The sequence below is a fragment of the Artibeus jamaicensis genome, unplaced genomic scaffold (genome assembly GCF_021234435.1).
Source record: "Artibeus jamaicensis isolate MK-2021 breed Jamaican fruit bat unplaced genomic scaffold, CSHL_Jam_final scaffold_666, whole genome shotgun sequence".
Taxonomy (NCBI): Eukaryota; Metazoa; Chordata; class Mammalia; order Chiroptera; family Phyllostomidae; genus Artibeus; species Artibeus jamaicensis.
In genome coordinates, this window is record NW_026522053.1 from 1,037,526 (window position 1) to 1,052,604 (window position 15,079).

Consider the following 15,079-nt stretch of genomic DNA (forward strand, 5'->3'; position numbering starts at 1 on the left):
GGGGGCGCCCGAGCGTGGTTGTCGTGGAAACCGCGCCAATGGCGGCACTGGGGCGGGTGAGCAGTTTCTCCGGGCAACGCGAGGCCTACTCAGTAAAGTCGTCTGTCACCACCAGGACGCCAGTGCCGACCATGTGCCCCAGGTCCCCCGAGCGGGCCCTCTCGCCGGAGAAGGTTGCAGAAGCACCAAGGAAGAACCTGTGGGAGCTGATATGCGAAGGTAGGCGTGCCGGGCAAGCCGAGAGGGGCGGGACTGTAGCGGTCCCGCGGGGGCCACGGTGTTGGGAGGCCTTCCTTGCGCCAGTCGACTAGTGCCCTCAGACCCGCGGAGCTCCCCATTTTACGCCAGGGAAAGAGGCCCCTAGAGGCCTGCCTGAGTCACCAGCGCAAAATTCATTCGTAGTCAGGTGGCAAGTATGGGGCAGCCTGGGAAAAGCGCAATGAAAGGGGACCAGGTAGTGTGGGCCATTGGTGCTCGAACGTCATCTAGTGAACAGGAAAGAATCTCTGGGGAAGAGTTGGGAGCTTGTTTAAAATGTAGATTCCCTGGGCCCTCCCACAGAGCTCCTAAAAGGGTGCTAGGAATCAAGACTTTTAATGCTCACCCTGGAAATTCTGATATTGATAATCAATGGCCCACACGTTGAACAAGAGTGGTCTAGAGACAGACTTGGGTGTTAATCCTTTGCACTTCTAATCTTCCCTTAAGATCCCCAAACGGATGCTCACTTTATTTTGTGGCCCCACACATACATACCCTTGGTCATGAGGCCCTATAAAAAATACTCCATGTACGCTGGGCAAATTAATTTAACTTGTTACTCTCTCTGTAAAAGGAGTATAATGATGGCACCTATTTTATGGTGTTAGGAGGATGTACCCAAATGGTCACAGAAAGTACTTAGCACACTGCCCAATTCACACAAAAACTCAATAAATGTTAGCTCTTAAGAAGTGATACATACTGGGTGTCTTTTTTTCCCTCCCCTAGGCTATAAGCTCCTTAAGGTCAAGAACTCAAGATTTTTTCATTCTTGTGGCTACCATCACTACTTCAGCTGTTTGAAACAGCACTGTCCAGCAGAACTTTCCAATGTGGTAGCCACTAGGCACATGTGGTTATTAAGCACTTGAAATGTGGTTAGTACAACTTGAGAACTGCATTTTTAATTTTATTTAATTTTAATAAACTTAGATAGCCGCCGGTGGCTACTGTAGTGGATGGTACAGGTCAGCAAATATTTGTTGAATGGAAAAAAAGGTTGAATGCACCAGTGTATGGGTCCAGGTGGAAGGAGAGAGAGGGTGATGGGTTGAGAGAAGTGAGAAATACAGAAGTGGGAGAGAATAGTGGACTCAGAGTTGATAATGCCCTCATAGGCCATTCATTTCAATTTCCATCCAGAGCTCAAAGTTATTCTCCAAGTATTACATTGTATTATATCCAGAAAAGCCTGTTTCATCTTGAATGTCCTCTTTGTAACTTGTATCTATTGGTCCTTATATCCTTAGTGCTATGACCTAATATGCTAATCACTCTACCATTAAAGAATCCGGTCAGATATTTGAAAGTTATTATTTTGACTGTCCTTCACCCAGAGCTTTCAGTTCTCCAAAGCAAATAGCTCTTCATAGCTAGTGGTGTTTTGTTAGGGAAGCTACTCAACCTCATCTGTAAGACGGGAATAATCCTTGTATGTACCTTGGCTGTTGTTAAGAAGTCGAATAAGATGGTGTATGCAAGGGTGCTCAGCAATGTACCCGGTATTTAGAAGTGCTCAAAAAACGTTTGTTTTGTTGAAACAGAAACATGCCCTGCATTGTGTTTTAGAACCATGGCATTTATTTTGGTCAAACAGGCCTGCCTATAAGGGAGAAAGCAAAGACAAAGGGTTTTGGTGCTCTCTGAGAAGCAAGTGAATTTATGTCAGTTATGAAGTGATGTAGTTACACCATGAAGTTAATGAGCTCAAGATGTTGAGTTACTCCTGACCAGTGTGGCTCAGTTGGTTGGGTGTCATTCCACAAAGCGAGGGGTGGCTGGTTCTATTCCCAGTCAGGGCACATGTCTGGGTTGCAGATTCAGTCTCCAGTCTGGGCACATAGGAGAGGCAACCAATCAGTGTTTCTCTCTCACATTGATGTTTCTCTCCTTTTCTCTCTCCCTTCCTCTGTAAAAATAAATAAGTGAAATCTTAAAATAAAAAGATAGTGAATTATATACACTGGCATAATAATGATTGTTATTAACCTGTACAAACAAGTCCAGTTTCTTTCTTTTTTTTGAATCCTCACCTGAGGCTATGTTTTTATGGATTTCAGAGAGACATTGATGTGAGATAGAAACATCTATTGTTTGCCTTCCTTACATGCCCAACCAGGGATTAAACCCACAATTTAGGTATGTATCTTGAAATGGAATCAAACCCACAACCTTTTGGTGTACATGGTGATGCTCCAACCAACTCAGCCACCTGGCCAGGGCAAATAAGCCCAATTTCTTAAAACAAACATTCTAACAAATGCAGTTTTCTATGGCATAATGAGTACAATCAGTTTCTCACAGCAAACATAAAAAATAGGCTTTGTGGTAATCCTGTCTTTAAGGTTAAGTATTATATTCTGTTAGGATATATACACTTAAGCAAATTCTCACACAAGCAGATGGGTCAGAAACTCAGTCACAGGGAGATAAAATACAGAATAAGTAAATAACTTAAACAAGACCTTTATCCTACCTGACTGGTGCTCTTTTTGGGGGGCTGCAGGGAAGGGCACCTTATGAAAACTTATTTGTAAATGCTGTTTGTTTTTTTCATTTTCCAGTGACAAATGAGAGCTTTGTATTCTCAAAACTACTTTTATTAGTATCCGTAAATGCCCACTACAAGTACACTGGCCAGATAAATGTGGCACATAATATATGTAGCAGCCTTAAAAGATGTCCAGGATTCAACACCTAGAATGGTTCCTTGCATGTAGTGAGCTCTCAGTAAACATGAATGGTTAAGTAGACCAAGGGTCAAAAGTAACTTGTACTGTTTTGTTCTTTTATTCATTCAACAAGTATTCTCTGGAAATATGATGGTAAGCACAAACAGACCTATGTAATTCCATCAGAAAATTCAGTCTATTAGAAGAGATTAATTTTTACAAATTTCAAGTAAAGGCAAAACTAATATGAAGAAAAAGGATACAGTGTGGTAAGGTTCTATACTTGGATGATTTGACCTACTCTAGGAGATCTAAAGTAAATAAATGTATCTGTGTTTTACATATATTATGTTAGTAAATGTACTGAAAAGATTAGATTTTATCTATGCCAAATCCAACAATGGGTATTGATTGTAATGGCATTATGTGTGACTTATACTCTACCTAAGATATCTCTGTATTATTTGGAACTTTCTCACTATAAGCTTTTGTAATTAGACAAAGCTATAAATGTATATATAAAATTCAGATAAATACAGGGTCCCACAGAATTAATGCCATTAATTGAGTGTTGTTGGTAGGGTAATAATATGCATGTATTAATTTATAGTTTTAATATGAACATTTTACCTAAAGTGTCGTATGATGTGCTTGAGTGTGACATTGCTATGTTATGGAATTACATGCTTATGATTTTGTAATAAAGAAGGGGCATTATTTGTGCCAGACCCTGTAGCTTTTATACTATATTGGTGTTTCTCAATGGGTTGGAGGAAGAAGGGTGAATTCACATGATTCAGAGGGATAAAAGTTATAGAGCGGGGACCGTTGTGATGGGCAGAATTCTCAGATGGCTCGGCCCCCAAAATTTCCACTCCTAATGCACTCACCTCCCAACTAGTCAATAAATCACTGATCTAGGCATTTCTGTCAAGAGACTTTTCAGGAGTAATTAAGTCTGTAATCAGTTGACCTTAAATTAGAGGTTATTGTAGGTGGACCAGACCAAATCAGGTGAGCACTTAAATCAGAGAGAATGAACCAGAAGATACTCTTTGCCTTCAATGAGCAAATAACCATGTGTGAAATACCCTGTGACAAGGACTTGAGAGCAGCCTCTAGGAGAGCAGTCCTCACTAATAATCAAAAAGGAAATGGGTACTTCAGACCTACAACCTCAAGAAACTGGATCCTGCCACAACTGTTGATTTTGCAGAAGACCCCAACCCTCAGAGGACATCACAGCCATGGCCAGCACCTTGATTTCAGCCTGATGAGACCTGACCTACAGGAACTGAGATAATATGTGTTGGTCTAAGTAAGCTTGTGGTTATTTGTTGCATAGCAGTAGAAAATGAATATAGCCAGAATTGAGAATCACAATTGCTTATCTTCTGCAGTCTGGCATATTTGTCCCTAATCTGATACCTAGGAATAAAAAAATTTTTTTTGGTTTAGAAATGCCCTACTATCTGGTAAGGAACTAACTAATGAAATAAAACTTGTGCCCCATATAAGACTTGTGTCTCAGCCCTTCTCAGAGCTGAGCAAGTGGCATTGTTCCCTCTCCGATGCCTCCCCCATATACAGTGCCACAATGCAGCAGTGTGAGTTGCCGCTCCCTAGTGAATAACTAAGGCTCCACCCCTTACAACACAACAGCTGGCAAGACCAAAAAAAAAATTGCCCTAATGAAAGAACATATATAGTTACTGATGGAATAAATGTATTCCATCTATATCCTCTTGCCCAGAACCTTTGTTTTTCCTCATCAATGCAAAGTGACTATGCATTTGCCTTGAAAACATTGACCTTTCCAGAAATACTTTTACTGTTTTTTAGAAGTATAACTAATATTGCTGTGAGCATTTTCTGTCCCTCTCTCAGCAATAGTTGTTACCCTGCAGACATGTATGGAATATTCTTTGCATTAAGACCTTCAACAAATTGACTGGGATTAGTCTTGAAACCTGGCAGCCCTACTCCACCTCACTACATATTAGAATCACTTGGAGAGACTTCCATTCAAGATGGAGGCATAGGAAGATACACTTTGCCTCCTTGTACAACCGAAAGAAGGACAACAACAAATTTAAAAACAAAAAATAACCAGAACTGCCAGAAAATCAACCTGTATGGAAGTCTGCCAACCATGGAGTTAAAGAAGAAACATTCATTCAGACAGGTAGGAGGGGGAGAGACAGGCAGACTTGGTGGAGAGGATGTGCAGCAAGGTGGCAGCTGGAGGAACAGGGTGGGTGGTTTCACATTTGCATGTCTATAACCGGGAAGAACAACTGTGGAGCAAGAGAGACTGCACAACTCAGGGTTCCAGCATGGAGAAATAAAGCTTCAAAACCTCTGGTAGTAAAAACTTGTGGGGGTTGTGGCAGTGGGAGAAACTCCCAGCCTCACAGGAGAGTTCACTGGAGATACTCACAGGGTCGTACAATGTACACAAACCCACCCACCCACCCAGAAATTAGCACCACAAGGGCCCAATTTGCTTTTGGGTAGCAGAGAAAGTGAGTATAAGCCAGTTGAGAGCTGAGCAAGTGGCATTGTTCCCTCTCTGATGCCCCCCCCCACATATAGTGCCACAATGCACCAATGTGAGTTGCCCCTCCCTAGTTAATAACTAAGGCTCCACTCCTTACAACTTAACAGCTGGCAAGGATACAAAAAAAAAAAAATACCCCTAATGAAAGAACATATCAAAACTCCCAAAATAGAACTAAGTGATAAAGAGATAGCCAACCTATCAGATGCAGAGTTCAAAACACTGGTAATCAGGATGCACACAGAAATGGCTGAATAAGGTTGCAACATGGAGGAGTAAGTGAAAGCTATGAAAAGTGAAATGAAGAGAAATGTACAGGGAACCAACAATGATGGGATGGAAATCAGGACTTAAATCAACAATTTGGAGCAGAAGGAAGAAATAAACATTCAAGCAGAACAATGAAGAAACAAGAATTCAAAAAAATGAGGAAATCGGGGGAAGATGGCAGTGGAGTAGGACTGGGAGGATTCCACTTCCCCTCACAATGGGAGGAAAACCTGGTCGATCTGCAGAGGAACACAGCAAATAGCCAACAGCACCCCAGCATATAGGAATATAGGAGTCCAGAAATTGTAGTGGACACTGAAAGACCAGGTGGTGAGGAGACAGCTGCAGGTCAATAAGGTCTGAAGGACCAGTGCAGAGGCGGCAGGCCATGGCTGCCACCTCTGCTGAGCTGGGCACCAGGGGCCTGGGCTGGGTCTGCCGCGGACTCTTTGGGAGCCGAGGGCAGGCAGCAGGGTTCTTGGGAGAGACCTGCATCACCAGCTCCCTCCCTACCCAGTGGGGCATGATTTGAAAAGCACCGGGAGAGACCTATTTGCTTGAAGTGTCAGACAGAAATGGGCAGGAGGAGGCAAACATGGGGGCCTTGATCACCCGTGGAGTCAGTGGTCACCGGCTTGGGAGAATTGAGAGTTGCTGGGAAAGGTTTGCACCCAAGCCTGCAGGACCAAGGAAGCCTGGCCGTGCACATGAACGCGCCCGAACCCCAGCCCACAGTGGAGACTCCCAGGGAAAGAGTAATCTGAAAAGGACCTGGATTCCCTGGGAGGGGTGCTGGGGGAAGGCCCTGGTCTGGATCTTGGGAGAGTGCTCTTGAGACTGGCTGAATACACCAAGAAGGGAGAAAGGCCACATCAATTGCCCCTCTGCCTGCCCCAGGCAGTGAGACCAGAAAAACAGGTTTGGCCAGCTGGAAACCATCAAGAGGTGTTTTTTGTTCTTTGGGTTTTTTTTTTAAATTTAAGTAGACTTTTATTTTTTTAACTTGTTTATTGTTTCATCTTTCAATACCTTTTTCCTCTCTTTCCTTTTGTCTTGTTTTATTCCTTTTTCCTTTCTTTCCTTATTGCTTTTTCCTCCCTTCTGCTGCATTTTTCCCCCACAAGTGAGACAAAAAATTTGGAACTGTGAAAAGACCAGAGTTGGACCCAAAGAGTGGGCATCCCAACAGTAGAAACAGAGACAAATTTCACTCTGCTATAGCAGAGAAACTACAAGTTACTGCATATTTGTATTATTATTTTTTCATTATTCTTACATTTTTTTAATAGTATCTTTGTATTCCTCCTCTTTCTGTATAGTCTTCTTTGCCTTTTCTGGATATATTGTATCATTTGACAGGTTTTCCCTGTCCCCTCATTCATAGTGTATTGCTAACTTACTGTCCCTCACTTCACCTGTGGTCCATTAGCACACAGGTGAAGGTCCGATACTCCCTATTTTTGGTATCTCATAGATTCTGTCATACGATCATTGCTCTAATATTATTGTAAATAATAGCTGTTCCCATACTATTGTAAATACTACATGACACTCCTCCCAGATCTTAGTCCACTTCATTGTTTCCTGAACTATTATACTGTAGTGGTTAACTCTATTCTCTCTTACACTACAACTGTTTACTATCCTTTATTCTCACTTTACCTCAGAATGTGATCTTCCACAACCTCACTGCTTTCTAGATGCAACTCACAAAACATCCCTCCCCAACAACAGCCTTAACTTCTTTTCATTCTTTCTAAAAAGTGTCTAGTTGGGATAAAGATTACAGTTATCACTATATACCCCCAAAGGATCTCCTATCTCTTCTCTACTGGCCGCTACTTTAAATATCATAGGATACTCTCCTGCTCTCATAAACCATTTTGCCTTCCCCTGCATCTGATCACAACAGAGTAGGTGGAAGCTATGAACACCAGGATACCCACTGGAAGAGGAAAGCCAACAACAAAGGAACCACCAACAGATAAAAACAGAAGGTGAAGGAGAGACGGGAAACCACACAAACCTCAATCTAAAACCTATCTGGAAATGCAACTAAATAGAGGAGAAACTACTCAGTGCAAACACTAAACAAGAGAAAAAGAGAATCCTCAAAACCTTGTATACAGAGGAAAACCAGCTTCAACACAATCTGCCCTCACCAGCACAACAGATTAAAATGGGTGGTGGACAGAGGGACCATCAGTTCACCAGCTGGTGGGAAGGACCCACAAAAGACCCCAAAACAACCAAAAGGCAAAGACAAATGGAGAGCCAACGTAAAGGACAGCCCAAGACCAGTGAACAGAGGAGATCAAGGAAACTACATCACTAAATCTCACAGGTATTATACCACAGAAGTTCATACCATAAACCCAGGAAGTGAGAACAAATCAATTTAAGAAGCTGAAGCTAACAAGAGTCTCACAAAGAATGGGAAGACAAAGAAACAATCCTCAAATGAAAGGAAAGGAAGAAGCCTCAGAAACAATGTTAGATGAAATAGAGGCAAGTCAGCTATCAGATATTGAATTAAAAAAACTGGTTATCAGGAAGTTCAAAGAGCTCACAATGAGCTACCAGAAACTACAGGAGAATTTCAGTGAACTCACTACAAACTATATCCACATTAAAAAGGAAATAGAAATTATCAGCAAGGGCCAAGAGGACATGAAGAATACAGTTTCTGAACTGAAGAACACCGTTGAAGGAATCAAAAGCAGGATCGATGGAACAGAAGATCGGATCAGTGTATTGGAGGACAAAGTAGAAAAAAACTAGAAAGAGCAAGAAAAGGAAAAGAGGCTCAGAAAGAATGAAGAGGGATTAAGAGAAATGTAAGACAATATGAAACATAATAATATTCGAATAATAGGGATACCAGAAGGAGAAGAAGAGCAAGAGATAGAAAATGTATTTGAAAAAGTAATGAGAAAAAACTTCCCTAATTTCATGAAGGAAAAAGTCACACAAATCCAGGAAATACAGAGAGTCCCAATCAAGAGGAACCCAAAGAGGCCCACTTCAAGACACAGCATCATTAAAATGGTGAAATTCCAAGACAAAGAGAGAATCTTAAAGGCAGTAAGGGAGAAAAGAAAGTAACATACAAGGGATCCCCACTAAGGTTAGATGCTGACTTCTCAATGTAAATGCTACAAGCAAGGAAAGAATGGGCAGAAATATTCCAAGTAATGAGAACCAGACACCTGCAACCAAGGCTACTTTACTCGGCAAGGCTCTCAATCAAGATACAAGGCCAAATAAAGAGCTACCAAGATATAAGAAGTCTAAAAGAATACACCTTCACCAAACTAGCTCTGCAAGAAATACTAAAAAGACTGCTTTGAGGAAAGGAAGGAAAAGAGAGCAACAGCAAGAAACACAGGTATAAAAATGACAGTGAATAAGTACCTATCAATAATAACCTTAAACGTAAATGGACTCAATGCTCCAATCAAAAGACGTAGAATAGCTAAATGGATAAGAAAACATGACCCACACATATACTGCCTACAAGACACCCACCGGAGGACAAAAGACCTACACAGACTAAAAGTGAAGGGCTGGAAACAAATATCCCAAAGCAACGGTCGGGAAAAAAACTGGGATACCAATACTCATATCAGACAAAATAGAACACAAAAAGAAAGGGCCACATGCCCCGGCTGGTGTAGCTCAGTGTATTGAGCATGGGCCTGCAAACCAAAAAATCACGGTTCAATTCCCAGTCAGGGCACATGCCTAAGTTGCAGGCCTGTTCCCAACAGGGGCCAGTTCCCATCAGGGGATGCACGAGAAGCAACCATACATTGATATTTCTTTCCCTCTTTCCTTCCCTTCCCCTCTAAAGGTAAATAAATAAAATTTTTTTAAAAAAGCGGTCCACAAAAAGAGACCCAGAAGGTTACATAATAAAACTCAAGGTAAAAATCCACCGAGAAGACATAAACATTGTAAATATATATACACCCAACATAGGAGCACCCAAATATATAAAGAAAATCTTAGAGTATTTTAAGAAAGATATTGACAGCAACACAATTATAGTAGGGGATTTTAACACCCCACTATAAAAAATGGACAGATCTTTCAATCAACAAAAGAGACTGTGGCATTGAACAATGCCCTAGATGAAATGGACTTAATTGATATATATACAGCCCTTCATCCCAAAGAAGCTAAAATACACATTCTTTTCAAGTGCCCATGGAACAATTTCAAAGATAGACCACATCATAGGACACAAAGCAAGCCTCAACAAATTTAAGAAATTGAAATTATATGAAGCATTTTCTCCAGCCACAAGGGACTGAAACTGGAAACCAACCCCAAGGGAAAAGGCCCAAAACACTCAAAATTATGGAGATTGAATAGCATGCTATTAAACAATGAATGGCTCAAGAATGAAATTAAGGAAGAAATCAAAAAATTTCTGGAAACAAATGAAAATGAACTCATTATAACCCAAAAGTTGTGGGATACAGCGAAGGCAGTCCTGAGAGGGAAGTTCATAACAATACAGGCCTGCCTGTAAAAGATAGAAGCATTTTAAACAAAGAACCTAATCCTATGCCTACAAGAACTCGAGGAACAACAACGAAGATAGCCCAGAGCAAGTAGAAGGAAGGAAATAACCAAGATCAGAGCAGAAGTAAATGACATAAATACTAAAAGCACAATTCTAAGGATCAGTGAATCCAGGAGCTGGTTTTTTGAAAAGATAAACAAAATTAGACAAGCCTTTAAGCAGGGTCAAGTAAAGAAGAGGGAGGACCCAAATAAACACAATCAGAAATGAAAGAGGAGAGATTACAACTGACATCACAGAAATGGAAAAGATTTTAAGAAATTACTATGAAGAACTGTATGCCAAGAAATTTGAAAACTGAGGTGAATTGGACAAATTTCTAGAAAAGTATAATCTTCAAAAACTCAACGAAGAAGAAGTGGAAAGCCTGGATAAACCAATAACAGCAAATTAAATTGAAGCAGTAATCAAAAATCTCCCAACACACAAAAGCCCTGGACCAGATCGTTTCACAGGAGAATTCTACAAAGCATTTAAGGAAGAGCTAACCCCTATTCTCCACAGACTATTCCAAAAAATCCAGAAGAATGGAAAACTTCCAAATTCTTTTTATGAAGCCAGCATCTAATCCCAAAACCAGATAAAGATACAACAAAGAAAGAAAACTTAAGGCCAGTATCACTGATGGACATAGATGCTAAAATTCTCAACAAAAAATATTGGCAAACCCCATCCAAAAATACATTAAAAAGATCATACACCATGACCAAGTGGGATTCATCCCAGGGATGCAAGGATGCTTCAATATTCGAAAATCAGTAAATGTAATACATTACATAAACAAAAGCAAAGACAAAAATCACATGATCATATCAATAGATGCGGAAAAAGCTTTTGATAAGGTACAACACCCATTTATGATAAAAACACTCAGCAAAGCGGGAGTAGAGTGAGCATTCCTCAATATAATAAAGGCCATATATGAGAGACCTACAGCCAACATCATACTCAATGGGCCATAACTAAAATCTTTTCCACTAAGATCAGGAACAAGACAAGGTTGTCCACTTTTACCACTTCTATTCAGTATAGTATTGGAAGATTTAACCACAGCGATCAGGCAAGAAAAGGAAATAAAAGGCATCCAAATCAGAACAGAGGAAGCAAAACTATCACCATTGGCACATGACATGATAGTGTACATGGAAAACCGTATAGACTCTACCCAAAAACTGCTCGAACTAATAAATGAATTTGGCAAAACAGCAGGATACAAAGTCAATATCCAGAAATCAAAGGCATTTTTGTATACCAACAATGAAACAGCAGAAGCAGAAATTTTAAAAAATATATCCCATTTGATATAGCAAAAAGATAAGTAAAATACCTAGGAATAAAACTAACCAAGGAAGTAAAAGACCTGTATGCAGAAAACCACACAACACTGAAGAAAGAAATCAAAGAAGATGCAAACAAATGGAAACATATACCGTGTTCATGGATTGGAAGAATTAATATCATCAAAATGTCCATACTACCCAAAGCAATTTACAGATTCAATGCATTACCTATTAAATTGCCAATGACACCCTCCACAGACATAGAACAAACACTTCAAAAGTTTATATGGAACCATAAATGACCCCGAATAACACCTGCAATTTTGAGAAAGAAGGACAAAGTACGAGGGCTGTAATCAAAACAGCCTGGTACTGGCATAAAATCAGGGATATGGACCAATGGAACAGAACAGAGAGCCCAGAAATAAACCCAAGTCTCTATATTCAGTCTATATTCTACAATGGGGGCAGCAATATAAAAAGGACTAAAAATAGCCTCCTCCACAAATGGTGTTGGGAGAACTAGACAGCTACCTGCAAAAAAAATGAAACTCGATCGCCAACTTACACCATACACCAAAATAAACTCAAGGTGGATAAAAGACTTAAATATAAGCTGTGACTCCATTAAAGTCCTAGAGGAGAACATTGGCAGGAAAGTCTCGGATATTTCACACAGCAACATTTTTACTGATATGTCCCCTAGAGCAAGGGACATAAAAGAAAGAATAAACAAATGGGATCTCATCAAAATAAAAAGTTTCTGCATGGCTAAAGAAAACAGTATTAAAACACAAAGAGAACCAACTATATGGGAAAACATATTTGCCAATGACACCTCAGACAAGGGTTTAATCTCCAAAATATACAAAGAACTTACAGGACTTCAGTATAAGACGACAAGCAACACAAAAAATGGGCAACAGACTTGCACAGATATTTCTCCAAGGAGGAGATACAGAAGATCCAGAGACACATGAAAAGATGCTCAATATTGCTAGCTATCAGAGAGATGCAAATTAAAACCACAATGAGATACTATTTTACACCAGTCAGAATGGCCATGATAAACAAAGCAACAAACAAGTGTTGGAGAGGTTGTGGAGAAAATGGTACCCTAATCCATTGTTGGTGGGATTGCATACTGGTACAACCACTGTGGAAAACAGAATGGAATTTTCTCAGAAAACTAAAAATGGACCTGCCTTTTGACCCAGGAATTCCACTGCTGGGATTATATCCTAATAACCCTGAAACACCAATCCAAAAGAACGTATGCACTCCAATGTTTACAGCAGCACAATTTACAATAGCCAAGAGTTGGAAGCAACCTGGGTGCCTGGCAGTAAATGAAGGCATCAAAAAATTATGGTACATATGCACAATGGAATTCTATGCAGCAGAAAGAAAGAAGGAGCTCCTACCCTTTGCAACAGCATGGATGGAACTAGAAAGCATTATAGTGAATGATATAAGCCTGGTGTTGACAGACAAATACCATATGATCTCACCTTTAACAGGAAGCTAAACAAGAAAACAAACAAGCCAGCAAAATAAAAACAAAAACACTGAAATAGAGGACAGGCTGACAGTGACCAGAGAGGAGAGGGGAGGGAATTTCAGGGGAAAAGGGGAAGGATTTATATGAACAAGTATAAAGGACACATCGGTGAAACCTAAGGGGGGGTGGAAATGGGAGGTGTGGAGCACTGCAGGGGTGGGCTGGGATGGGAGTAAAAGACAGAAAACTGCAGTTGAACAACAATTAAATAAATTTTTTAAAAAATTCAAAAAATAGAAGCTGAGGAACCACTGGGACAAGTTTAAATGTTCCAACATCTGAATCATAGGGGTACCAGAAGGAGATGAGGAAGATCAAGAAATTGAAAACTGATTGGAAAACATAATGAAGAACTTCCCCAATCTGGCAAAGGAGATATACTCCCAGGAATTTCAGGAAGCTCTGAGAGTCCCAAAGTAGTTGGACTCAAGGAAGCACCCACCAAGTCACATCATAATTACATTAGGCTAGATTAAATTTAAGGAGAGAATCTTAAAAGCAGCAAGAGAAAAGGGGACTTATCTACAAAGGAGTTTCCATAAGACTATCTGCTGAATTCTCCAAAGAAACTGTGTAGGCAAGAAGGGGCTGGAAAGAAGTATTTGAAGTTATTAAGGCAGGGACCTACATCTAAGATTACTCTATTCAGCAAAGTCATCCTTAAGAATGGAAGGACATATAATGTGCTCCCCAGGTAAGGTCAAATTAAAAGAGTTCATTATCACCAAATTTCTATTATGTGAATGTTCAAGGGACTTATCTAAGGAAAAGGAGAAGATCAAAGATACAAACAGTAAAATGACAACAAACCTACAACTGTCAACCACGGAACCTAAAAAAACAAGCAAAAACAAAAAAACACCAAAAACTAACAGCTAACAACTAGAACATGAACAGATTCACAGAAATAGAGATCACATGAACGGTTATCATCGGGGAGGGGGCAGGGGGAGAATGGGGGAAAGGTACAGGGAATAAGAAGCATAAATGGTAGGTACAAAATAGGGTGAGGTCAAAAACAGTTTAGGAAATAGAGAAGCCAAAGAACTTATATGGAGACTTCCGCCAAGATGGAGGCATAGGTGGAGAGCCATGCTTCCTCACACAACCAAGTTTAGAGATAACTAAATACTAGCAACAGAAAACACAGCCAGAACACAGAAAATTGAACTTTTCGGAAGTCTGATAACAACAAATTCTTCAGCCTGGCCAGTAAGAGGGGTGAAACCAGCAGCTGGCAGAGCGGGGTAGCACAGGAAAACTTGGTCAGACGGACTCAGGCGCGTGGAATCCAGGCTCAGGGTTGGACCTAGTGGGCAACTCAGCAAGCAATCGCGGGGAAACAGCGAGGAAGCAGGGCTGAGGGTTGACTGTGGTCGCGCGTTTGCACATTCGTGCGTGGATAGACAAGCGAGGGAGTGGGCGATTGGACGAGAGCCAGCAGCCCCAGTGGCGAGCTGCGGTGGAGGGCACTGCCATTTCCCTGCTCTAACCCTGCCTCCACATACAGCGTCATAATCCAGCGACCTAAGTGGCCCTTCCCCAGTGAACAACTTAAGGCTCTGCTCTGCACCCAGTGGGGCCAAACAGCAGAGGGGGCTGCCATTTCCCTGCTCTGACCCCACCTCCACATACAGCGTCACAACCCAGCGACCTGGGAGTCCAAGGCTCCGCTCCTCATACTTAACAGGTGCAAACAGACCAAAAATGGCTCAAGAAGATCTCAAAGCCTCAAAGCCTATAAATCTAAACGATGAAGAAATAGCAAAACTCTCAGACGCACAGTTTAAAACACTGGTGATCAGGATCCTCACAGAACTGGTTGATTAGAGCCACAAATTAGACAAACTTATGAAGGCAAAACTAATTGAAATGAATGGAATT

At 40.9% G+C, this 15,079-nt stretch overlaps 1 protein-coding gene across 4 annotated transcripts in view; it reads left to right on the top strand.

The window, feature by feature from the left end:
- The window catches only part of IQCK (IQ motif containing K), a 225,042-nt gene continuing 209,963 nt past the window's right edge, over nt 1–15,079 (top strand). For all 4 annotated transcript variants that reach the window (XM_053659501.1, XM_053659504.1, XM_053659503.1 and 1 more), the window contains exon 1: nt 1–219. In XM_053659501.1, coding sequence (XP_053515476.1) covers nt 39–219 — 181 coding nt within the window. In that variant the 5' untranslated portion in view covers nt 1–38. The remainder of the gene's footprint in view (nt 220–15,079) is intronic.